Source organism: Hippichthys cyanospilos, chromosome 16 (genome assembly GCF_059441005.1).
Source record: "Hippichthys cyanospilos isolate Australia breed blue-spotted pipefish chromosome 16, RoL_Hcya_1.0, whole genome shotgun sequence".
In the NCBI taxonomy this organism is placed as follows: domain Eukaryota; kingdom Metazoa; phylum Chordata; class Actinopteri; order Syngnathiformes; family Syngnathidae; genus Hippichthys; species Hippichthys cyanospilos.
In genome coordinates this window covers 3,176,005-3,202,132 of record NC_142384.1, presented here as the reverse complement: position 1 = coordinate 3,202,132, position 26,128 = coordinate 3,176,005, and the positions used below count along the sequence as shown (strand labels likewise).

Here is a 26,128-nt window from a genome sequence, read left to right as displayed (position 1 = left end):
GAGTCCTTTTGTTGTGCAGAAAACATTTTCTCCTTTTGTCCAAAGTGGTTTCAAAATGGTTTTCAAGTGGTTTTCAAAAGGGGGATTACTAAAGAACGTAATAAGGTAGAATCTTACTATCTTTTTCTAGGTAAAGAATTGATTCCAATCTTTCATATGGTGCCTTCTATATATATATATATATATATATATATATATATATATATATATATATATATATATATATATATATATATATATATATATATATATATATATATAAGATGAGTCACAATGCTGAAAATTGGCTGGCACTCTAGGTTGCTTTTTTAGATAATGCTTGGCATTGAAATAGTTAAAGGGATGGTGACTTCAATGAGGTAACTCAACATGTTTTTTTGTTTTTTTCAAACTGAACATTTTATGTAGAAAAGCATGTCTGGCTGTTCACTGCCCAATTGCTTATTTAACTATATGCCATCAATGTTACTTAATAAAAAGTAAAATAAAACATCTGTTGCATTCAAGCAGTGAAGAAGCGCATCTCTCAAAAAGAAGTAAAATAATCCTCCTGTTTCAAGTCCACTACATCCATCATACTAAACTTAAACTTGTTTAAGGTTGAGTACAATTTTTATTACTTTTTGCTTTTTATGGGCTTTACTGATGGTGACTTTGTAGATTATTTCTGTTTCAATTAATTTGAATGAGCTGCATTTACTTAAGTCATTTGCAAGGCAAATAAGGTAAATCAATTTCAAGATAATAAGAAAAAATAGCAGAGATCAAATTTGGGGATGCATTGGCACAAGTATTTTTTTCTCTGTATGCCAGTCATCTGATTTGTATCTATATTAGTCAAGCTTTGCTGAGGTTGGTGGCGTATCCAGTTGTGGATGCCTGAAAATGAGTATTTAATGGGAAAACAATCCACTGAAGAGCTTTTCCAGTTTCATCAATCACATCTGCATGTCGACATCAGCTAATGGATAACTCAGTGGTACCAGTAGGGGTTCTCTGCATTTACTGTTTTTCTCCATTTTCCTCCTCAGTAGCATACAGTGTTTTTTAAGTCAGGGACTTTGCAATGTATTTATTTGAATGTAATGGTTAATGGAATTAAAAAAAAAAAACAAAAAAAAAAAACAAAACACATATGCTGCCCTTATCTGTTGGAAATGTTTATTGCTCCTCCCAGATGGAGTTCCAGAAATGGTTTACCACATTTAGAGAATTATATCAAAATGGAATAATAATGTTCTTTTTTACAGAAGAACGGCATCTAGTAGGACAATTTCCACAATATGTTCGTGGTACTACTATAAGTTGGACTTTAGGAAGAAAATCTGTGAGCGGAAGTTATGAGAGACTGAGTTGCAAAAAAAACATGGACAGTTTTAAGGAATGCTTCTGTCAATTCCAGAAGCACCTCCTCCTGCTGCTCACTCACACACACTTACTCATATACACACACTCACATACACATAGCTATCCATAATAGATGCTAGCTGTAGGCAAACACTGCAGGGCTGGACTTTATAGCACAGCTGGATGTGCATGGAAGGCAGAGACGACATGGTAGAGCAGGTACTCCTGAGAATACTGTACACGTTTCTTTTCTGTCTTTGCCCCTGTCTCTCTCCCGCTCTTTCTCCCGCCCTCCTCATTGTCGTTTCTACAGATACTCTTTTGCACCATGCTGTTTGTGCTGTGACTGCAGAAAAGCAGCGTGCTACATGCCTCCTTCGCAGGTCGCACGAGCACGCGTGTGAATGTGTGCTTGTGTGCGTGCGAGTGAGCCTCATTCTTACATTTTTGCTTGTAGGAGTCAGTAGGTTGATGTGGTAAGTGCAGAGAGCGAAAGTATTGGAGATGCAGCTGTTACATTTAAATAGGAGTGTTATTTGTTTGTTTTTTTTTAATAGAGGCATTTACTACTAAAATGTACTACTGTATTTTGAGTTGGTTTCCGTATTATATTGCAGTTTGTGTCATTGCTCAGAGCTTTATGCATAATGGCAATGGTATTGGTTGCTGGTGTCAGCTTTCTTGTTGACACTGTTGATGAAGTGATCTCATCTCAATTCTAGGATTCTAGGATTTTTGAGCTTGAGTTCTGAGTTGCATTCAATTGCAATTAGTAGAAGAGTTCATATATCTTACATAGCAGCATGGACTCTAAATTCCCCACTACCACAAACTGTATTTACATTGTTGCCATATGTCTCAGCTAACCCTTAAGGGCAGTAACGGCTTTGCAATTAGGTCCAACTCAAATGAATATATGAAGAGTGGACGAGATGTGCAGTTAGACTGTAAGGAGATCTGAGTAGGTGCAGGTTACTGACCTCTCTCCTCGCGAGAAAAAGCAAGTTGTCTTCTTTCTGGTTTGTTGTTTATGAAATGTTCTCGGTTAGGGTTAAGCTAACAGTCTTGTTCACAATTGAGCAGAATGGAGTGGTGGATTGGTGCAACGTCCACTGTGATGCAGACTCTGTACCAGTCTGTCATGGTAGAGACGCAGCTTAGCCCAAAAGAGAACCTCTTGATTTACCGGTTGATCAATGTTTTATTCATGGTCACAAGCTGTGGTTTGTGCCTGAAAAAGAGATCCTGGATACAAGCTCGTCCGCATTGAGAGAAACCAGTTGAGATGACTTGAGCATCTGGTTAGGATACCTTCTGGGATGACAATGTCTCTCATTTGGCCTGAGATCATCTGGAGATCCTCCTGGAGGATGTGCTGAAGCTGCTGTTCCCGCAACCCAACCCTGGAGGAACTGTAGATAATAGATGGATGTTGCTTTCAGTTTTGTCTTTAGTAAACAAAGCACATGATATATGGGCTTGACATCTGTCAACTAACTTGGGCTTTAAAGAATATGCCATTATTTGCCCTTGAAATTTGAGTTGCTTTACACAATAGCTCACAATGCAATACCTGAATAAGATGAACATTTATCTTTTACTTGTATCATAATGGTAAATGGACATTAATAACATGAATGAGTAAAAGAACTGTGTTTATATATGTTGTTTATTGATGACGTGACAAGTCACAGAACACCAACAATTTTGATGTGTGTAGGGTTATACTCAAATTCAGCCGCATGCTAAATTACAGTATGGACAACAACCCTAATCATACAGCAAACACAATTCAGAACGTTTTGAAGGCTTGATCTCAACATGCTTAAGTCAAAAGTCATCCAAAGATGCAGTTAGTGAAAGTTCTTGGGAGAATGTCTTGTCAATGCATCTCCAGCGAATAAAGAATTTGGTCATCCACTTAAATCAAGTGTTGTGGGGTACAATTTAACAAACAAAATACTCCAATTTAAGTGATGCACGAAAATAAACATTCTTGCCCAGAACCAATAATGGGCAAACCAATGCAGGAAACAAAAATGTCAGAAAGAACTTTTCTCTTCAAATTGATTAGGTTCTGCATTTTGCAGAATTAGTCTATATGTAAGCTGTCCTGTTTTGAGCTGCCGGGGTAGAAGAAATTTTCCCTCATTTCCCCAACGTTCACCTCCACTCATCTTCGCGAGCACGAGGCACAGGCATTGCCATCCAAAAGGCATCATGGGCGTTCGTGGCAGTGTGATACACCACTAACCCTGGCCAGATAAAAGTCATCTAATTCTGAGCTTCAAGACTGTTACTCACATTTTTTCACTCATCATGGCCAGAGACTGGGGTTTCAGACAGAATTTTCTTTAAAATATTTTACATCCTATTCTTTCATTGACAAAAGTCTTTCCAACAATTGTCAGTTGATCTCTAATACAAAAAATAAAAATAAATAATTTCAAGGGCTTTTAGAGATAACTATACACAGAAAAATGCAGTAAAATGTCAAGTTGGCTCTCCTGGGATATGAGTGAAAAATGTGATTTTGTTGCACTTAATTGCTTCTTGACTTTAGTGACTTCTCTGTTATCATACTAACAGAATTAATGACTTGTCATTTGAACTCATTGTACCTCTCAGTGAGAAATTTCTTTTGGAAAAAAAAAGTCTGAATGATCAGTAAATGAACCCCAGTTTTAAGAACAACAGTACTGTAACAGTAAAAACAAACATAGAAATGACACAAAACTGAAGGAGCAAACATGAGAGCAAACTGTATAATCAAGAAGTATCATTCTCTTAGTTTTGTACGTATTATAGTCATGTACGTGCACATTTGGATGTGTGTGTCTGCGTGCTCTGCCACGTTAAGCATATTTCAGCACTCTAAATGTGTTTCTTATTACACAGCAGAGCATTTAGCCAAGACCCACCATACGCATCACTCTTTCTCCAGCTACCATTCCTACTGCAAAATACAGTATGAAAACCCCACAAGTACACCCACAATAGTAGGTGCAGTACACTAGCCATACTGTGATGTGTGCTCATTTCTTAAAATAAGTATTGAGCCTTTTATAGTGTTAAAATTGAGAGTCATTCAAAATCACTATTAGAATTCTACACACCATTTGTAGAATATATATATATATATATATATATATATATATATATATATATATATATATATATATATATATATATATATATATATAAAACAAGCCAGGCAACCTTTCATCTTGCAGGGAAAATTCTTACAGGAATGAGGCTGATATGAGCTTTGGGGTTGAGTGGTGCCTCACACTTTACATCCCTTCAAAGAGATTTTCTTACACAAGCACATTGTGGCTCGATGATGACGAGGCACAAAATGGTAAAGCACTGAAATATAATAGCTCTTTTGGTTTCATTTGAAATAGAAAGTTTAGCTGCCCTTGAATTTGACAGTAGGAGTAGGGGATTGAGAATTCTTCATCCAGGGGCGGCTCAACACAGACATCTTACAGTGGAAAAAATGGCTTTATAATTCATCATAACAGTCATCCCGGATCTAGCTTGTGTTTTTCATCGAGCGTGAGGGCAGCGTAATAATGATTTGGTTGCTTCATTATTTGTATGACGTGAAAAAAGAACTGTAACGGGACATAAAGCCACTTACATATGCGCTAATTTGTATCTTCTGATTTCTTATGCATGTGAGGGACCCCACAGATGTCAAGGGAAAAAAAAAATTGTTCTTACAAATCCCATTGTGTTGTGTAATTAAGTTTGGCAACGGAGCACAGAACTTCTGTGTATTCTTTTTTCCTAATGGCTTGTCCCATTCAGGGTCACCACAACATGTCATCCTTTTCCATCAAAGTCTATCTTTTCCATCCTCTTCCTACACCAAGTGCCCTTATGTCTCCCCTTAGGACATCCATTCATTTTCTCTTAGTTGTTCACCCTCTTTTTTTCTTTTTCCTGGCAGCTTCCTGCTCACCTACTTCATCCAGATATACTGACTATCTGTCTCCAAACCAACTAAGACACCTCTCTTTAACCTTTTTTCAAAAACATTTAACAGGTCTGATGAGCTCATTTTGAATTCTATCCATTCTAGTCACTCCTAAAGAAAACCTCAACATCTCCATTCACACAAAATCTGGTTCATCTTGTTGGTTTTTTTGTTTGAATGCAACTTTCTCTAGTATGTACATCATGGCCAGCAACAACACTGCCGTATTACTCTTCCCAATCATCCTAGCAAAGAGCTCACATGTTCTTTCATCCATTCTAATCTGCTTGGAATGGCAGTCAACATTGCTCTAGACCAGTGCTTCTCCAAGTGGGGTCCGTGGCCCTACTGCAGGGAGTCCGTAAAATAATTTAGGTTATTAATGAAAAAAATTAGCTTTGTGTTGATGTCATTTTATTTGATATTAAATTGTGAAAGTATTCACGATTCTTAAATGAAGCAAGCAATTCCAACCATTTAATATATTTTTTAAAATGGAATAATTTTTAAGTTTGTCAAAATGCATTGTCTGTAATTGCTTGCTAACCAGGAGATGACGCGACTTATAACCAGTCATAAGAAAGTTATCAAATTTTGGAAGTAACATGCTTAAGAGTGACCACTAGTCTCTAGTACAGTTGTTCTCTAAGTGGGGTCCGCGAATCCCCGGGGGTCTGTGGCCTGACGGCATGGGGTCCGTGACATTTTTTTGGTTTACTGACACACACACACAAAAAAAAAAAAAATATATATATATATATATATATATATATATATATATATATGTGTGTATGTGTGTGTGTGTGTGTGTGTGTTCATGACTCAAGCGATTGAACCAGTTTAATATATTTTTAATCCTGTAATAATTTTGAATAATTTTGAAAATGTGTTTTGTGTCTACATTTGCATTGTTAATGGAGCAATGAAACCAGCAAAGCTAAAGCGCCATTTTATAATGCTGTTTTTGGTTAAATAATTGGCAGCAACCTGTTTGGGGGAAGTTGACCCAGTTTGTGACGATTTTTATGTATTTATTTTTTTATTCTTATTTTATTCTTATTTTCTAAACTTCAGTATAGCTGAAAAGTAACCATGTTTATGAATAAAATGTGATTAAAAAGGCAACTTATGCTTGGCAAAATTTGCTTTCTAAAAGGGGTCCCTGACTGCTGACCCAAAGGGTCTTACAGTAATTTTATGCTCAGCGTAAGCTGCACAAAGCACAGTCTAAGACGTAAGTATGTGGGACTACATGTCCCGCAATATTCTGTTCTGAGGTCTGTTTTATTTGACCTCCAGTTATGACGAAAGGACCGTGTCCTGTGTTATGGTGGCGACCTGGAAGTCCCCCCATGGTATGTTTGTGACAGTGAAGTGTAGTTAACATACAGAACTTCTTTATGGTGAGTCACACCATAAAGCACCGTTGTAAAAATTAGAACCGAAATCTTCAATGTTAACTGATTACCTATTACTTTTATAAAGTTGATAAGATATGGCCCCACTTGGCACATTTTGGTGGCGGGCGAAGTACAGAGAGCTCGTGGTGCAAGCACTCCCCCAGAGACATTTAAAGTGGATCAGGAGATTTCAAAGGTTCTGTATTACAAAACCATTGGGCAGCAAAATGAGTGATTATCATGTGAATTTGCTCTTATGTATACGCAAAGGGAGACACTGCTGATAACATTTTAGCTAGTTTGCCAATAACTGCCAAAAATAAAAAGCCGTGTGAAGCAGTTAAAGTACAAGCACCAGACACCAGAAACAGAGTGAGAATCGTGTATCAGGGTCAGGAAAGTATGGATTCAGAGTGCTTAAAGAGAAGCTTACTTATAAGGGACAGGATTTTAATTGAAATATAGGACAAAAGTGTCAAAACATTGACAAATGGACTGATTTAATACTTTCTAAGGCTAGACAGAAAGTCAGACAGAGTGAAGAGGTGAAGTTACAGCAAACAACTTTACACAGCAGCTCTGCAGAAGATACTAAACTGAAAGTGGAAACTATCAGAGCAAACAAAGAAAAAACTCAAACATGGTAATTATCAAAGAAAGGGGAAAAAAAGTCTGGAAATCAGTTAGGAAAAAAGAGTATGGGCGGTGTGACCGCAAGAATAATCACTCATGGAAAGTTTCTTCAGCTCAGTGAGGTACAGTGTAAAAAATGTCAGAAAAAAGGACATTATATTGTAGTCTGTCATAGTGCTGCATCTGTAAAGTTAGGAGTCAAAGAAAAACAAAATGAAAAAGATAGTGAGGGTTACATGGAGAAATTGATACAGTGCAATCACAGCCTCAGAATGAAGATGGCAAATTAAATGGGGAAAATGTTCAGTTTAAACTTGACACGGGGGCAGATGGTACCTCTATTTCAGAGAGACAATACAAATACAAGCTATACGTGTAATATAACAGCCTACTATCAAAAGGATAAACTACAATAATGAGCTTTCATGATTAAATATTTGTTTTACTTGTAGAACATGCATCCTGGAGAGACTAGCTCATAGACATGGTAAATACAAAAAAAGAAATCAGGTTTTTGTTGTCATTTTCATTTTGAGGGTTCAAACAGAAACAGAATGCAGACCAGCATACTTGGACCTCAGCAACAAAATACAATAATTTTGCTATTTGTCACTAGATATAAACAGACCAAAATCAGAAATCTATTTAGCTTATCCATTTAGTTATAAAACATTGACAAGATTGTGTTCTTATCAGTTTAACGTGAGTTCTGTTTTCTAACATCACTGCACAGCCTCTCATCATTGGGCATGTAAGTCACAACCCAGTGATTGTTCTTTTGTTAAGATAACTTTTAGCCTTTCCCTCTTTCTTACTTCCTCATACAATGAAAAAACAAACAAACCTATTGCATAATACAAAAAGTTTTTTTTTTTTTTTTCTGCAGTTGCATTGCACTAAAATTAACTAAGGCGAAAAAAAGCCTGCAGCAAAAGACTTGCGTGGTTTATACTTGACGCGCCGGCACACATTTTGAACCACTTTATACTCGGAGCGGCTTTCCCCTGCAGTCAGACAATATTCTCCCATAATAATAAAACTACTCTTTAACAGAGGTAGAGAATCCAAGGTGATTCAAATGATCTAAATTCTTAAAAGTGTTTTTAAACAGGCTTTGAAACAGGAGTTGTTTGTGGTATTTAGATCATGGTACAGTGGGCCCCCGTGTTACGAGATTAATCCGTTCCGTGGTTGGGCTCGTAAGGCGAATTCACCGTATGGCTGGCAATCCAAAAATGTTTTAAATAGCCAATGCATTTAGAACCCCAGGTAAAAACATCAAAATTGTACATACATATTAAAAATTTGTACCAAAATGGTATAGTAAGAGCTACGTATATATAATATACATGTATACAATCAGAAAAATATCATGAATAAAAAAAAAATAAAGAAAGGACTTATTTACCTTTGAGTGGCACTTGTTATGCCCATATTCCCTAGTAAGGGTAGCCTAGAGTAGGCTAGCTTTGTATTTCTTGATCACAAGTCATATTTTTCTTTTCATAATGGGTCAAAGTCTGCCAGAAAAAAATATCCACGCAGCTTTGTTGTTGACAACAAAGAGGCAAGGAGGCGTATGACGAAAGTGTATTTGAAAGTGCAAACGCGTTAAAACGGATGCATACAATATTGAATTATAGGTATATATAATCAGTTGAGCATTAAAAGACATAATTTTACTTATTTGGCATTCAAATTGGCATTCAAATTTGGCATTTATTTGGCATTCAAACACAGATATGTGGAGAACTTTTATCTCGTTTTGAGTTATGCAAGTAGATGTTGACCCCCCAATATGGTGGTTGAAAATGTGTGTGTGTGTGTGTGGGGGGGGGGGGGGCAACTTGTACGGAAAAGTGCGGTAGATTGGAGCAACTTGTCAGCCATTTTAGGGTATGTTATCAAATGTGACAGAGGAAAATAAGTGTCTTTTCAAAAAGAAATGCAAGGACACTAAATTCAAAATAACATGGAATCAATCTACAGGAAAGAAAAAAATGACTGGTACAAACAAAAGGAAGGTTGATGACCCATCATCAGAAGAAGATGAGTCCCCGTTCTTGGTCTACGTTGAGCCATTTACAAAGAGATGCTCAGGAGAAATTTGGGTACAGTGCATAATATATGCAATGGATGGGTCCATAAAATATGCACAGTTGGCAAAACAGTCTATATATTCCAGAGCTGTGATTGGGATGACTCTGACTTGTAGCAAAGGAATTTGTGGTAGTCTGGACTAAAATTCAAGTATGTGTTACATACTATTTTGTGGAGGCTATGTTCAATGGCGTTTTCAAAGTCTGTGATATCTAATAAGAATAATGAGAGCCAACAAGGGTAGAAGTGGATTACCACATGTCTTTCCGCAATACAGATTTTCTTTTTTTGATGAAAAAAAATCACATAAGTACAGAGGGTACGAAACATGAAAAACAAAGTGACAAGGGTTCACTGTATTGCTTTTGCCTGTCCAAACTAGTGTTGTATACAACTCAATCAGAACTGTCGAGCTCTATCGGGTCAGCGCATGCTCCATCTTGATGCAAATATGTCATGACGTCGTTGTCTAACCACATTTAAATAGCGCCATCTTACTGGAATTCTTCAACAACGGGAGAATTTATTTTAAAGTACTGTACTTATAATTTCTCACCGTCAAGGTGTTTCTGTCATAAAAGTGTTGAAACAATTCCAACTACCATGCTAAATAGACAAATTACCTTCATCTGTACCATTCACATGATTGATCTCGATCTGTTTAATGGAATGAGCGTGAAAACAGCAGTTTGGACTAAATCAGGTCACATGATCACATTTATGCAGGTGACCAGAGATTTTCATGTGGAATGTTTTCAAACTGATGACAAAGATGTTGGCCAGTCAGTCAAATGTTTTGTTATATTCAAAGAAATTCATCTTTTTCTCTACACAGGGTAACCAGGACACTCCAACACCCCCCGACCCATCCATGGCCCAGACTTACCCATCGGCCCAGTTTGCCCCCCCTTCCCAGAATGGAATCACTACTGAGTTCACAACTTCACACCCTCACCCTCATCCGCACTCCCATCCACATTCACACCAGCACCCAGCACCCCAAGACTACTCTGGGGTTCAGGCCCCTGTCAGTGACCATCCTCTCAACATGTACCAGTCTACACAAAGCCACAGTGACCAGAATGGATCAGACATCGGCAGTCAGGCGGTCACCGGCACAGCCACAGTAAGACATTATGGAATAAATGTTTGGTTACGTTTGACATAGCTGGGATCCAGTGTCTTGGTTTGGTTCGTCATCAAATAGTGGTCACTTCAAAACATTGGAAGTAAGTCTAGCCAGAGGGAAACAGTTTTATACCGATACACGATTGGTCGTTGTCTTTGATAGTTGTTGGCCTACTGCCCGGAGTTAGCTGGCACCAGTAAGGCAGCGACCCTAGTGAGGATAAGTGGCTAGAGTGAATGGATGGATCTCTAGCACATTCCTTGAGAATTACAATGTTCTATCACTGTTGAGCTCATTTTAGAAGAGGCCCACAAGCTTCACATGTGACTCCTGGGGACTACCTGGTGGCCGAGGGCACCATATTTGGTAACCCCTGCTGTGAAGAAATTTACTTCATTCTATTTTTTGTTATTTGTGTTAATTAAAATATGCTTAATTATGACAAGTTGCTGTCTGCCGGGGCATCTGTGCAGTTCAAGGATACACAGGAGAATTGCTTTGATCACACATATAAACTCGTTGTTGCCATTTAAATACTGTGCTTGTCACAATTTCTTTTAATCTAAGATAAAGAAAGTATTGCCATTTAAAAAGAAAAAAAATAACTTAGCACCAGGCCCTTGTGGCAGTGTCAAGTCTAATAATTCCTCATTAGAAAAAAATGGAATAAAAGCAGGTGAAATGCCAGGTTTAGTAGAACAGAATAGTATGTATATTCCACAAAGAATAGATTCACGCTCAGATAGCACGTTTTAAAACTGATGTGGTGCTATTCAGTTATTGTTTTCCTCTATTCTCTCTTTTTCTCTTTTCTTTTTGCCAGACAAAACAAACCTTGAAAAGAAAGTGTTGCATTAAAAAAGTAATTGAAAATCAAGGAGACATTTTTCTAAAGATAAATTACAGCTAATATTAAGATAAAATTAATAATTAAAGCGATTAAAAAAAAGCATAGTAATATTTTTTAAGAGGAAGACTAGTTACACAACTTCTCAATAGAAGAAATTATCAACTAGCAGAGGGTCCCCAGCCTTTTTCTCTCTATGGACCGATCAACGCTTGAGATGCATGATTTTTACTGTGGGGGTTACCAAAGGAAAATACCTGGCAGAAACGAAAATGCTAACGAGCTAAAAACATACAAGGTATCACTATAAAACATGCTGAAGATAAGAACTAACATTAGGAAGCATGTTATTCACAGTCACAAGTTGTTGGATCGACAAACAAGCTAATTATGGGGATATTATCATAAATGACTGCATTCTTACAAAGCACAACTTTCAGAAACTGGAGGGGCAGATTTCACAGAGCCCACTACATAATGTAACAACAACAGCGACTAGAAACGCTGTCAAAAAACAAAAATCAAGCCAAATTAAGCACATATGAATGAACTGTTAAAGGTTAAACTAAATCAGTTCCAAAACATCGTTATTTCAGGTGCAGCTCATTGCAGTCCGTGGATCAATTGGTACTGGGCCGGTGACCTGCGGTTGGGGACCTCTGGACTAAAACTCCGATCAGAGTTAGAACACAGCTGTTTTTATTTCACATTCTTTATTAAGATCTTAAATTATAACAGTGTTTAGACATGCCATTTGATGCAAAGGGCAGTCACACTTAAAGTATGTTTCTCAATGCAATCAAACATGTAATTTAGTAGCTTTCTGGACTGGTCACCTCCATTTCTTCATCTTACCATGATGGCCATATTGCTCTGTAAGGTTTTAGCAAAGATGGAGCCAAAAGGAAGGATTTAAGTGTGACCTGTTGTGTCAAAAGGATAGGAAAACAGTGCACTCCACAATTTCAATATTAATATTCAAATTCAAGTTCAGTCGGCTACGTTAGGGACATACGTTTCAAAAATAGATGGTTTTGGTGAGGCTAACTTTAGCAGCTAGCCCACATCATCATTGTTGTGTTTAATGTACTATTTAACATGAGATTTGTATGCTTCTTCTTGATACACATTGACCAGAACTATTTATAGACTATAGCAATTATACAGTGAAAATTTGTGTTAGCTTACCTTGTTATTATTACTAGTTTCAAAATGCTGGCGAATCCACTGTGGAAAGTGGCAGCATAACTTCCACACATAACATACTCCACCACGAGTCTCCTAACCTCTTGATGTGGAGCAAGAGAACCGTCATTTTTCCTGGTTTGTTTTAGCCACTCTTAATCCTCCGCGTGTTTTCTTTCTGCTAACTTCACGTTACTATGGCACCACTCTAAATGGTTTGTCATTACTGGTGTTATTTGGCAAATTGGACAGCCCACAAAGTTCACCTAACTATAATATTCTTCTTGTCCCTAGCTGTGACAAATTGAAAGTAATGGGCGTATGTCCATCTTGTGTATGTGTTGTCCATATTCAGCCAATGGTCTGCTGCCTCAGCACTTAACAGAAGTAAACATTTTGCCTTGGACTTTTCTCCTCCAATCGTGTGGTGTTTTTGGTGATTTTTTTTTTTTTTTTTTTTTTTTGGGGGGGGGGGGGGGGGGCACCACTTTCAAGTTTAAAAATGCATTGTAATTTTTGTGTGACTCTCATTTGTACCAAATAAAATATTACTATTTTTTTACTTAATATATTTTTTGTGTGTAATGCATTACACTTTTGTGTTACAGCAAAAAGTAATGAACTACAATAATCACGTTATTTTGTAAAACATTACAGTAATCACATTAATTTTTTGATGCATTACTCCCAACACTCATAATATCCATGATAAAATATCAATAAAATCTTGAGTCACAAACTGCATCAAATGGCATAGAATCCTGTGACACCAAATTCTTAAATCCTATTTCCCATGTGTATAATATGAGCTCACTAATACACAAACATGCACGCGCCCAACCTGCCCCCACATACACACACACGCACACGCACGCACACACACACACTTCTGGAGATGAAATACAATCTTAATGGGAACGTCAAAGTTTGAAGTTGAGGCCAAATCACCGTTGTTGCCAAAATGCATCTGTTGAGAGGTCAAACTTCATCAGCTTGTAAAGGCGTAAAATCTTGGATGATGTCCTTAACTTCAATTGGCATTGAAGTGTGAAGGCAAAGACAGATGTCAGGTAAATGATTTGATTGTGAAGGATGTACGGTGTAATCATTCTTTCAATGTACAAACAAATGGGGGTTTCACACACAGAAGAGAAACGAGGTGTTTGATTGGCACGTCTGGTGATCAACTGGGACATGTGTTAAACATTAAAAAAAAAAAAAAGAATTGCATAATTTAACTCCACAGCGTTGACAAAAATCTGAGACCGCGAAGTAGAAGGGATCACTGTATTTACCGTATTTTTCGGACTACAAGCCACTACTTTTTCCTCATGATTTGAGCTCTGCGACCTATAGTCCAGTGCGGCATATCTAGATAGATAGATAGATAGATAGATAGATAGATAGATACTTTATTCATCCCCGTAGGGAAATTCACATTACCAGCAGTATCCTCAAGTCGAGATATAAAATATGAGAAATAAAGTACACAAGATACACATAAGTCCAGTACAGAAGTATACTTAAGGTGCTTGTTAACAGTGTAAACAGAATAGTGTGAATCGTTGGAGTCTAGTGCAAGTATAATTAAGGTGCTTGTATAAAGTGAATAGTGCAGTGCAGAGTATGAGGTTTAGAGTTTAGTGTGAGCTTTTACTGCCCCGGGTGGAGTTGAAGAGCCTCATGGCATGGGGGAGGAATGATCTCCTCAGCCTGTCCGTGGAGCAGGACAGTGACAGCAATCTGTCACTGAAGCAGCTCCTCTGTCTGTGGATGATGCTGTGTAGTGGATGCGTTGGATTGTCCATGATTGATAGCAGCTTGTTTAGCGCTCGTCGCTCAGCCACAGTTGTCAGACTGTCCAGCTCTGTGCCCACAACCGAGCCCGCCTTCCTCACCAGTTTATCCAGACGCGAGGCGTCCTTCTTCTTGGTGCTGCCTCCCCAGCACACTACTGCGTAGAGGAGGGCGCTCGCCACAACAGTCTGGTAGAACATCTGCAGGAGCTTTTTGCAGATGTTGAAGGACGCCAGCCTTCTGAGGAAGTACAGTCGGCTCTGTCCTTTCCTGCACAGAGCTTCTGTGTTGGTAGTCCAATCCAGTTTATTGTCCAGCTGCACACCCAGGTATTTGTAGGTCTGGACAAACTCTACACATTCTCCTTTGATGGTTACTGGTTCCGGATGGGGTTTAGGCCTCCTGAAGTCCACCACCATCTCCCTGGTCTTGGTGGTGTTCAGGTGCAGATGGTTAGCGTCGCTCCATGAGACAAAGTCCTGGATCAGTTTCCTGTACTCCCCCTCCTGCCCACTCCTGATACATCCCACGATAGCAGTGTCGTCTGCAAACTTCTGCACGTGGCAGGACTCAGAGTTGTACTGGAAGTCTGACGTATACAGGGTGAACAGGACAGGAGACAGCACGGTCCCCTGTGGCGCTCCTGTGCTGCTGACAACAGTGTCGGACGTACAGCCCCCCAGTCTCACGTACTGGGGTCTGCCTGTCAGGTAGTCCGTAATCCATGCCACAAGGTGTGAGCCTACTCCCATCTCTGTCAGTTTACCACTGAGCAGCAGAGGCTGTATGGTGTTGAAGGCGCTGGAGAAGTCCAAAAAAGTAATCCTCACTGCACCACTGCCACTGTCCAGGTGAGAGAGGGATCGGTGTAGCATATAGATTATAGCGTCCTCCACTCCTACCTTCTCCTGGTAGGCAAACTGCAGGGGGTCAGTGGCATGGCGGACCTGTGGCCTCAGGTGGTGTAGCAGCAACCGCTCCATGGTCTTCATCACGTGTGATGTCAGGGCGACCGGCCTGAAGTCGTTGAGCTCCTCCGGTCGTGGTTTCTTTGGGACTGGGATAATGCAGGATGTCTTCCACAGCTGGGGGACCCTCCCCCGTTGCAGGCTCAGGTTGAAGATGCGCTGTAGAGGGTCTCCCAGCTCCAACGCACAAGCCTTCAGCAGTCGCGGGGATACTCCATCTGGACCTGCTGCCTTGTTGGGTCGCAGCCTCCTCAGCTCTCCACACACCTGGGCTGCAGTGATCTTGGGTGGGGGGGGGATGTCCTCCTCTGTGCTGGTGTCTAGGGGGGGAGGGTGAGCTAGGAGGGAAGCTGCAGTACTCCGGGGTGGGAACGAGTGGGGGTGGTCAAACCTGTTGAAAAAGTTATTCAGCTGGTTGACTCTCCCCCTATCTCCTTCCATGGCAGCACCCCGCTTTGTGCTGCAGCCGGTGATAGTCTTCATTCCATCCCACACCTCCTTTATGCTGTTGTTCTGCAGCTTCCGCTCCAATTTCCTCCTGTACTGCTCCTTCGCCTCCCGGAGCTGGACTCTGAGCTCCCTCTGCACCCGCTTTAGCTCCTGCTGATCACCGTCTTTAAAGGCCCTCTTCTTCAGGTTCAGAAGGCCTTTGATGTCGCTCGTGATCCAGGGCTTATTGTTAGCATAGCAGCGAACAGTTCTTACAGGAACAACAGTGTCCATGCAGAAGTTGATGTAGTCTGTAGTGCAGTTTGCCACCTCCTCAATGTCTCCCCCATGTGACCCCTGCAGTACATCCCAGTCTGTAGATTCAAAGCAGTCTCTCAGAGCCTGCTCTGCCTCAGTAGACCACTTCCTGAATGAGCGTGTGGTTGCTGGTAGCCTCCTCACTTTTGGTTTGTAGTGGGGCTGAAGCAGAATGAGGTTATGGTCTGCTTTCCCCAGTGCAGGCAGTGGAGTAGCACTGTATGCATCCTTAATGTTTGCATACAGCAGGTCAATGGTCCTATTTCCCCTGGTGTTACAGTCCACATACTGGAAGAAAGCAGGTAATGTTTTGTCCAGAGTCACATGATTGAAGTCCCCAGTGATTAACAGAATGGCCTCGGGGTGCTGTGTTTGTAGTTTAGCCACAGCGGAGTGGATGACGTCACACGATACGTCCGCGTTGGCGCGCGGTGGGATGTAAACAATGACCACAATGGCGGTTCCGAACTCTCTAGGCAAGTAATAGGGACGCAAACTTACGGCCAAAAGTTCGATGTCCCTGCAGCAGGTGGAAATCTTTGTATTTATATGTCCGGGATTACACCATCTTGTATTCACGTACATAGCGAGTCCGCCTCCTTTCCGTTTCCCGCAGGGAAAGAAATGGGAGGAGCTATTTAGCGTGCCATATGGCTTTTCGACAAATTCATATTCAGTTGTGTCAAAAAAATAAAGCATTGAAACTTCAAATCGTTTTATTGTTGCAACTTTAGTTTCAGCATTTTCATCTACGAGCGCATACATTGCCTCGCACTTGTCTCCCTCCCACAATAGCCCCCCTATAATCGCAACATTATGTTTGATATACAATAAAAAAATGCACCATAAAAGTACCATAATTTCGTCATTTTAATAACAGAAATCATGTATTTTGATTGGACAGCCATGATTTGTGTAACCACTTAAGTCAGTGGCAGGCTTATACTCACATTTTTGTAGAATTCACCCAAATTGAAATTAAAAAAGCGGGATCGACTTATGTAAGAGGTCACGGTCGAGGAATGCGGGTATAAGTCGACACTCCCAATATGGGGGTTGAAAATGATGAAAGAAAACTTGACATGTACTCAGGGAACTACGACACCTTTAATTTGATATAGTATTTTTCCGTTTTAGAGAGTTTCCACTGAACATCACAAAATGCACTTTCGTCAATGGCTACTTAATTGCCTCTTTGTTGTCAAGAATATGTGCCTAATTTTTTCTACGGACCTTGATGCATTATCAAATGAAAAAGACGAATTGACTTGTGCCCTTCAGCCATAAGACGTCAAAAAAATAAATCATTGAAAATTCTAATCATTTTATTGTTGCAATATTAGTTAATTAATTCCTTCCCCAAACAGTATGTTCCTCGATATATGACGTAGAAATATCTCTCAAAGTAGCGTAATTTGTCATTTTAATAACTCACACTTCGTGTTTTAATGGGACAGCCATTATCTGTCAGTGGTTCTCAGTGATGTACCCCTGTGAAATATTTTTTTCAGCCAAGTACCCCTTAACTATTGCAAAGCGTTTTTGGGTGGGGGAAAAAAAAAACGATTTAAAACACGCCATCAATGTCTGATTCATAACCTTTAAAATAACAAACTTAAATGCAACATAAACGGTACTCTTTTGGATCATAAAACAAATCTGTTATCAAAAAGAAATAACGTAATTATTATTACATATGTCCACAAAAAATAATCAGCATAAAATGTCAGACCTGTTCTCAAAAAGAAATAATTTTAAATAAATGTTTGTACATAAAGTGTCCTTTTTTGGGATCACAGTAGAGATCTTTTTACAAAAATAAACACCTTCATTTCCTCTTAATAAAAAAAAAAAAAAAGACTTTCCAACTTGACATCCATGTTTCGTGCACTGCAGATGTGCTGGCTTCATGCATCTGTTAGCAAGTTTTTCCCCATGGAAAAAAAGCAAAGTGCCTTACGTGAGTTGCAACTTGTGGGTTTAAATCCAAACATACAACCGGAATTTGTCCAGCTCTGGTTTGGCCTTCTTTTGCTTTCTTGTTTTTTTTTTTTTTTTTTTCAGAAGAATTAAGATTCAAACACAGCTCAATTGTTTGCGTCTTCAAGTGATTGACAGGTTCAAGAGGTGGCACGTGACAATTTTGGGTCGAACCATTGTAGTATGGAGGAGAATCTGGGTTTTTAAAATAATGAAATTAAATAAACTACTGAACATAAAATTCATTTTATGAACTTATATTTTCCTGAAACGTTTAATTAATTCAATAATTATTTTGAAAGTAATTTTTATCCTTGTTTTATCAAAAATCTCGACTACCCCCAGGGATAGTCGTATATCCATTTGAGAAAGACTGATCCATGTTACCACTGAATTAAGGGGTGGGCTTGCCTTTTCGTAAAATTCACCCAAATTGAAGTAAAAAAAAAAAAAGGGGGGGGGGCCTCAACTTTTTAAGCAAGGTCGACTTGTACTATGAGAAATACGGTAGATAAAAACACATTTGCCAGCAAAAAGTAGCATCTGGAGGCCTCATTGGTTTTCCCTTTCAGTCTGGCTGTCTGCTGCGCTCCTTCCCCCACATCAGCGCACTGCTTTATTTTCTTTTCCTGTTTTAATCTTTGCAGCCACGTCCACCTGATTCCTCTCTGTCTCTCTCTCTCTCTCTCTCTCTCTCTCTCTCTCTCTCTCTTTCTCTCTCTCCTTCTTGGTCACTCTGTCGCTTCTACCTTCCCTCACTCCCTCTCATTTTTCCTGGGTGTAGCTTTCAGTTGCCACACGTCAAATGTTTGTGCCAGCAATGAGTAAGAGTCCTAAAATAACATGAAAGCAGCAATAAGAGCTGAAAAAAGCTACTTGGTGATATAAATACACAGATTCTATCCATTTCTACTGTAACTGGGCCAGAGTTATGTATTTTTATGCAGAGGAGGGCTACACACCTGTGAAGTAGCATAAATTTGAGGACAAACCCATAAAAAATGCAGTGACTAAACAAAAATGACACCAGATGGCATGGATTTTTTTTTTAAAGAGATAAAGTTAATGCATAAATAATATCAATCAGAAGGAGCATTTCGTTTAAATGCCAGCCAAATTGACATTTAAAACTGTAGAGATGTTACCCTCATCAGGATTGCATCAAAAACTATACAATACAGAAAAAAAAACATGTAACTCGAACCTTGCAAAACTAATTCCAGTGAATGTGGCTAAAGCAGAATGGTCCTTGTTTTTATGGCTAACAGTCTTCGCAACCTAATGTCTGGTTTGTTGTAACAACTGGAATATGTTTGTGTACTAAAATGCATCATTCCCGTTAATATCTCTGCAAGGCAATATCAATTCAAAAACTCATCAATTTTTAGTCACAAGGTTCCACGTGTGTATCAACACCCAATAAATTCTACTGACCACAGCTGGATCTGTAACAATTATAAGTTACAGTGAAGGATAACAATATCCTAATGTGAGAGAATTAATTTTCAATTTGAGTGGTTGTTTGGATATCTTAATGAGCTTTATGCATATTCACTTTACAATCTATATATCATTAAGAAAAGGTTATGAAGGGTCCAATGCCACTGTCAAAGTCCCTGAAATTTTGATGATAATCATATAAGAAGTTGTTAGTTAGTTAGTTATTCATGCAAAATATTGTTTGGGTAATATATATATATATATATATATATATATATATATATATATATATATATATATATATATATATAAAAACGTCTATATCAGGTCTGTTTATACCTTCAAGACACTCCCACTTAAAGTGTTCATTGTACGATAGGAAAAGTGCTGTTTGGAAAGAACACTTTATTTTTTCAATTATAGTGCGTCACAGTGTAAAATTATCCGCCCACTAAATTTTAAATTCTGTCTCAAATGCACCCACAGTATTACAAACAACGAATGACAAACAACCATTCACGCAGCCAATCACACAATTTAGTGTCCAATCCGCCTGCCACACATGTTTTTTGGAATGTGGTAGGAAACCAGGGTAATCCAGGGAAAACCCACGTGGTCACAGGAAGAAGATGCAAAGCTGGTTCTGTAATTGAACCCGGTACCTCTGAACTGTGAGGGGGACATGATAACCAGTCTGCCACTGTGCCGCCCAATAAACAAACAAATAAATAGTTTTCATATCCATCCCGTAATTAAAAAAAAAAAAAAGACATTTATATTGATAGTGCACAAAAATTCTGATTCAGTTACTGTTTTGATCTGTAACATGTTGGGAAATTAAAAAGAAAAAAAAATCAACATTTTTGCAAAAGTAAAAGTAATTGTTTTATTTTGATTCAAGCTAATGCTAAACAGTCTGCTTCCATAAAGGGCTACCGGAATTTGAAAATATTCCCTGTTGGGAAACTGAATTTCTGAGGATTTGGACGATTACAAAAAAAATAAAAATAAAAAGCTGTCAGTTAATTCTTTGTTCTCCAAACAGGCAACTTCTAGAGTGCCAGTTGATTTTGAGCATTTTGACAGATCTTTCAAGGTTAGTATTTTGAGCTATGTCTATGTACACATAGATGGTCCCATATGAAAGATCGTATTCCATTCTTTATCTGGAAAAAGAAAGTAAGATTGTACCATATTCTATTCTTTAGTAATCACTCTTTGAAAATAGGTCATTTAAATGGCACGAAGTAATTTTGGACTCAAGGAGAAAATGACTGTTTTGTGAAAAGATGTGTTTTGTGCACAACAGTGACTGACATAAATCTATTTCTTTTTTTTTTTTTTGGTAGTCTGCAACATCTCAACAGTCCTGCCCTTCATTGAAAACATGAACAAAAACAGCGAAACTGTGTTTTTGATGGCAAAAAAAAACAGTTTGCGTATATTATATAACTACACAACTACAGTGCTTGATTGGCTTAATGTTAAGAGGAGGGCTGGCCACGAGTCTTAATTATCCATTCATTTAAAAATAAACATATTTCTAGGAGTAGTCTTGTCACTGGCACACAACCTATGTATTTTACATGACTAAAATTATTGTCCATGGCAATGAAAGAGTTCATCGTTGCACCTCTATAATAATACAGTATCAAGTGTAGATTTTATGGATAAGTTTAATGACGTATGCAGTCAATTTCAGCAGAGCAATTTGAGGCTAAAATAAATTCTAATGTCGTAATACAACTTCGGGCGATATATTATGAAGGTGACGATATAGCCTATCCAAGCTTCCTGGCTGCCATGTTTGCTGTAGTGTCATTTTGATTTCACCCAACATGCCATGGAACATGCTGCTTCAAGCTTGTCTTATATCACATTGTGGTGCCAAACAAGACGAGGTGGTTTGTGTTTGTTTTACGTCTTCGCTGCAAGTGTAGGCGGGTGTTGCCGCCACCAGTGCGCTTCGCACAGATGGCAGTTGTGGTTGTGATTGTGCGCACATCTTGTGTTCCGATGTATACTTAGGCATTGCATGGAAGATTCATAGTCTGCTGGCCTTATGTTGCATTACTTTTATTAACTCAATCCACACATATGTACATACACGCACACACACGCACACACACACACACATCCTTTATTTTTAGATGCCTGTAGCCGTGGACTGTGAGTACAAGACAAATAGAAAGACAGTGATGGGAGAGCTGGAACAAATGGAAGCAACATTGTAGGTGGGCATTATCTATAGCTTTGTACTTAAAACAACAAACATTCAAATCCCAAGTTTCTGAGGTTTAATTGCATATAAGGATGTACAGTAGTTACAGGCGTTTTAATTTCTTTCAAACTTAAGTTTACTGCGATTTCTCGTAACTACGAAAAAACAAAATGTGTGATGCCGTTTTATTGGGTCCCACTCAATATGAGTTTAAATTGAACAAATAACTGATAAAAAATCTGTTTTTTTTTTTTTTCATAGCTGCTTATCCTCACTAAGGTCGCTGGCTTGTTGGTGTCTATCCCAATCACACATTAGGAAAATTTAGAGCAATCCGGTACTAGTCCGTGGATCAACTGGTACCTGGCTGCATGAGAATGTTGTCATTTATGATAATATGCCCAAAATTAGGTTGTTTGTTGACTCAATAACTTGAGACTGTGGATAACACGCTTACTAATGTTAGTTCCGATCTTCACCATGTGATATACTGTAGTGCTCCCTTGTATACGTTTAGTTTGTTAGCATTTTCGTTTGTGCCAGGTATTTTCCTTTGCCATATGTGAGCATATGCAAAGTTTTTGCAACTAATTAACGTTTGGATTGGAATGAATAGCAAAAAAAACCAAATAATAATTAAAAAAAAAAAAAAAACAGGGATTTCATATTGCATTATGTAGTGAGGAGGAACCTTCTGTACTTGCTTTGAAAAAGTTCAGTTCAGTCGCGCTCAATCGTGTTGCTCAGTGTCTGGCTAATCTCAAAATTTGCTTCAGACGTGAGTGCATTTTGGAAGACAAGTTTAAAAAAAAAAAAGAGCAATTGAAAGGAAAATATTTGGCCATTATTCATATGAATACCAGAACAGAGGAGAATCAGATACACTGGTGTTGTTCCAATAAGGTTATTGATCAGACATCACTGAGATGATAGATGGGTGCACACAAAATAGATGAGCAACAGCGGCAGCGTCTTTGTCGTGTTGCTTATGTTACTGAGATCAATGAAAGCCAGGAGTAATTCAAGTGTGTGTGTCCATGCGCATGTCTATGTGCATGTGTTTTTACAGCACCCATACTTTTCAGTATGCTTCTTTTTTGGAAAGCTGCATTATTGATCCATTATGTTCCAAAATTGCCTAAATTACACTGAAATCCTTAAGCAACATTCTGACATTGATACATAAATGCTTAATATATATATATATATATATATATATATATATATATATATATATATATATATATATACACACACACACACATAATATTATTAAACGTGGAAGATCTAACAATGTAACAAGTTTGATCAAAATAGTTTGATGCACACTGTTAAAAAATCGACTCTTTTGAGGCCCCACATAAACACAGAAATGCTATGAATCTATGAATTCTATGAATCCACAGTATGGCCTATTTGTCTAGGCAGAAGTGGATCACCCTGGGTAAGATTTTTGTATTCTAATAATAAAAAATAGTTCAAATAATAATAACAAAAACAACAACAACAATAACAATGACAATAATACTACTACTACTACTAATAATAATAATAATAATAACAATGGGCCCCATGTTACGAGATCAATCGGTTCCGCAGTTGGTCTTGTAAGGCAAATTCACCGTATGGCGTGCAATCCAAACCTATGTTAAATAGCTAATGCATTTAGAACCCCAGGTAAAAACATCAAAATTGCTCATACATAATAAAAAATGGTACCAAAATAGTATAGTACAGGGGTGTCAAACTCATTTTTAAAATGGGCCACATTGTAGTTCTAGTTTCTGTCAGGGGGCCGGTATGACTGTGAAGTCAAATCTTTTTTAAATGCTTTTGTAAAACACGCACCAAGTTTTGAAATCAGAGGCCGCCAAAAACTGATTGTGAATTAAAAAATGCTTGTATTTTCTCCACAGATTTTTAAAAGTTAAAGACAACTTGCAAATTTGCTATTTTAGCCAGAAACTTGAAGTCAAATCAGCATTTCGCGGGCCACAAAAAAATGACATGGAGGGCCGGATTTGGCCCCCGGGCCTTGAGTTTGACACCTGTGGTATAGTAAGTGCTACGTTTATATAATATACATGTATACAATCAGAAAACAACATAATAAAAATAAATAGAAAGGATTTATTTACCTTTGAGTGGTGCTTGTTATGCCAATATTGCCTTATAAGGGTTATCTCCAACATTGTTTCCGTATAAATCATCTTCTTACTTCTCTCTTTAACATCCCCAGCAATCTTGGGATCCATTGCTAACCCATTCAAGGTTAAATTAAGCGGTAAAATGCACTATAAATACGGTTTTGGAACCACTCATGATAGAACAAAGCATTACCATTCCGCCATTTTGAAACGAGTGAGGCTGACCAATAGCAGACCAGCATCTCCATCATGTGACGGCAACAGAAAATGAATGCAATTTCCTAAAAACGCTTGCAGACAAAACAAATACAGCTAACCCCCTAGGGTCATGACCCTTGTTTTTGTCGCAAAGCCGGGAAAATACCGTGAAGGGGGGGGGACGAAAAAACTATTCCACATCGCAACATGAAAAAAACGTAAGCCAGGGACGCTGTAACACGGGGCCCACTGTAATAAAAAAAAAAAGAGAATGGAGATATTTTTTACTGTAGCTGCAGGAAATTGTGTCCCCATTCCCTGACTACACTAGCACCAGAGACTCCTTACTCTTCACTTTTCACCCACAAGTACATAAGAAATGTTAGATATAGTTAAATATGACTATATAATAGAATGCATATTAATTGTATGTCCTTAATTAGTCTGTCTAGTCAGTGATTGGCTGGATTTGGCTCTGTACCTGGAAATGCCATTTTTATTGTTAAAGAGCATCCATAGCATTCTGAAGAAAATGTGATTGAATACATCAATCCATTCATCAATCCATCTTCTACCACTGTGTTCTCGAGTGGGGTCAAAGGGGTAGCAGCTTGAGCAGGGAAGCCCAGACTTCCCTCTACCCAGCCACTTCTTCCAGCTCCTCCAGGAGGATTCCCAGGCTAGCCGGGAGACATAGTCCCTCATCTCGGGGCCTCCTCCCTGTGAGACGTGCCCAGAACAGCTCACCAGGGAGGTGTCCGGAAGGCATCCTAAAACCTGATGCCTGAACCACCTCAACTGGCTCCTCTCAACGCAATTTGAACTTGAAAAACTATTTATTTCGTCAGCAACTCATAATGAAAATTTGTTGCAGAACCTTGCATATTGTGCAACAGTTCCGACAGATTCAGTCAGTGTGTGGTGGCTCGAACAAAGGATAAGTAATGGCATAGTAACAAACACAATACACTGCATGACAAAATGCATGATTACCTGTCAGAATATTGGTAAAAATAGTGATCATACATTTGCTACAATCAATATAACTGCTTGCAATGAAGACATCTTTTGCTGTAAAGAATCGAAGCACTGCTTGCAACGAAACAGGGCTTGCTAGGGAAAGTTGCTATTTGGAACTTTGCCGTGGGAAGGGTAGCCCTGACTAGCCCTTATCTACAAAATAAAATATCTTGCTGAATGTCTTGACACACAGAATGCTTTGCTACACATGCACTAATCATACACACACAAGGACAAGTACACGTAAAAAGAGAGGGTTCGGGAGAGGCTGCTTAAGAGCACAGTAGAATTGTACTTGAGCAGTCCTTCGCCGTTCTTCTCATGTATGAGCTATATATATATATATATATATATATATATATATATATATATGTGTGTGTGTGTGTGTGTGTTTGTTTTTGTATTTTTTCAAAATTTTAAATTTCCCATCTTTGCATTGTGGTAATTGAATGTTTTCTCCAGCAGACAGACGATCCATCACAGACAGACAGTCATCCATCAACACAGACAGTACCTGAGAGCACAGACAGCAAGACCCAACCCAAAAGACTTCATGTCTCTAACATCCCCTTCAGGTTTAGAGACCCAGACCTCAGGCAAATGTTTGGCGTAAGTACAATCTGTTAGACTAAAATTCATGTTATTTTACTTATCCAAACGTGGGGAAAATATACACTTTATGTGTGTAAAATGTAGGCATGTTTTTGTTGTTTATTTGGTAGCTGCATGTAGAACAATGCTACACATTTTTCAAGTAATCTCTGTGTTTTCTTTTCAATAACAGCAATTTGGCAAAATTTTAGATGTGGAAATCATCTTCAACGAGCGTGGTTCAAAGGTATGTGAATTTTTTTTATTTTTGTACACATGCCACCTTTTCTTATTTTATCTAGAATAGGCACCGGGAGACGATTTTCATGCAGCTGGCTTGACTTTGATTTCCCAACAGTGTCCCGTTCACAAGACCAAATACTGTAGGTGGTT

The 26,128-nt window shown here is 38.6% G+C and overlaps 1 protein-coding gene and 1 long non-coding RNA gene across 8 annotated transcripts in view; one reads left to right on the top strand and one right to left on the bottom strand.

The window, feature by feature from the left end:
• rbfox1 (RNA binding fox-1 homolog 1) overlaps positions 1–26,128 on the top strand; it is a 275,153-nt gene that overhangs the window by 188,149 nt on the left and 60,876 nt on the right. For 6 of the 7 annotated variants that reach the window (XM_088437956.1, XM_088437955.1, XM_088437960.1 and 3 more), the window contains 3 exons: positions 10,301–10,591; positions 25,607–25,753; positions 25,929–25,982. In XM_088437956.1, coding sequence (XP_088294082.1) covers positions 10,301–10,591; positions 25,607–25,753; positions 25,929–25,982 — 492 coding nt within the window. The remainder of the gene's footprint in view (positions 1–10,300; positions 10,592–25,606; positions 25,754–25,928; positions 25,983–26,128) is intronic. The other variant, XM_088437954.1, reaches the window with a different exon arrangement.
• On the bottom strand, positions 2,529–2,761 carry LOC148410182 (uncharacterized). Its single transcript, XR_015868259.1, has 2 exons — positions 2,659–2,761; positions 2,529–2,578 (listed from the first exon to the last, which is right to left on the bottom strand). It is a non-coding gene; the product is annotated as an uncharacterized LOC148410182 (long non-coding RNA).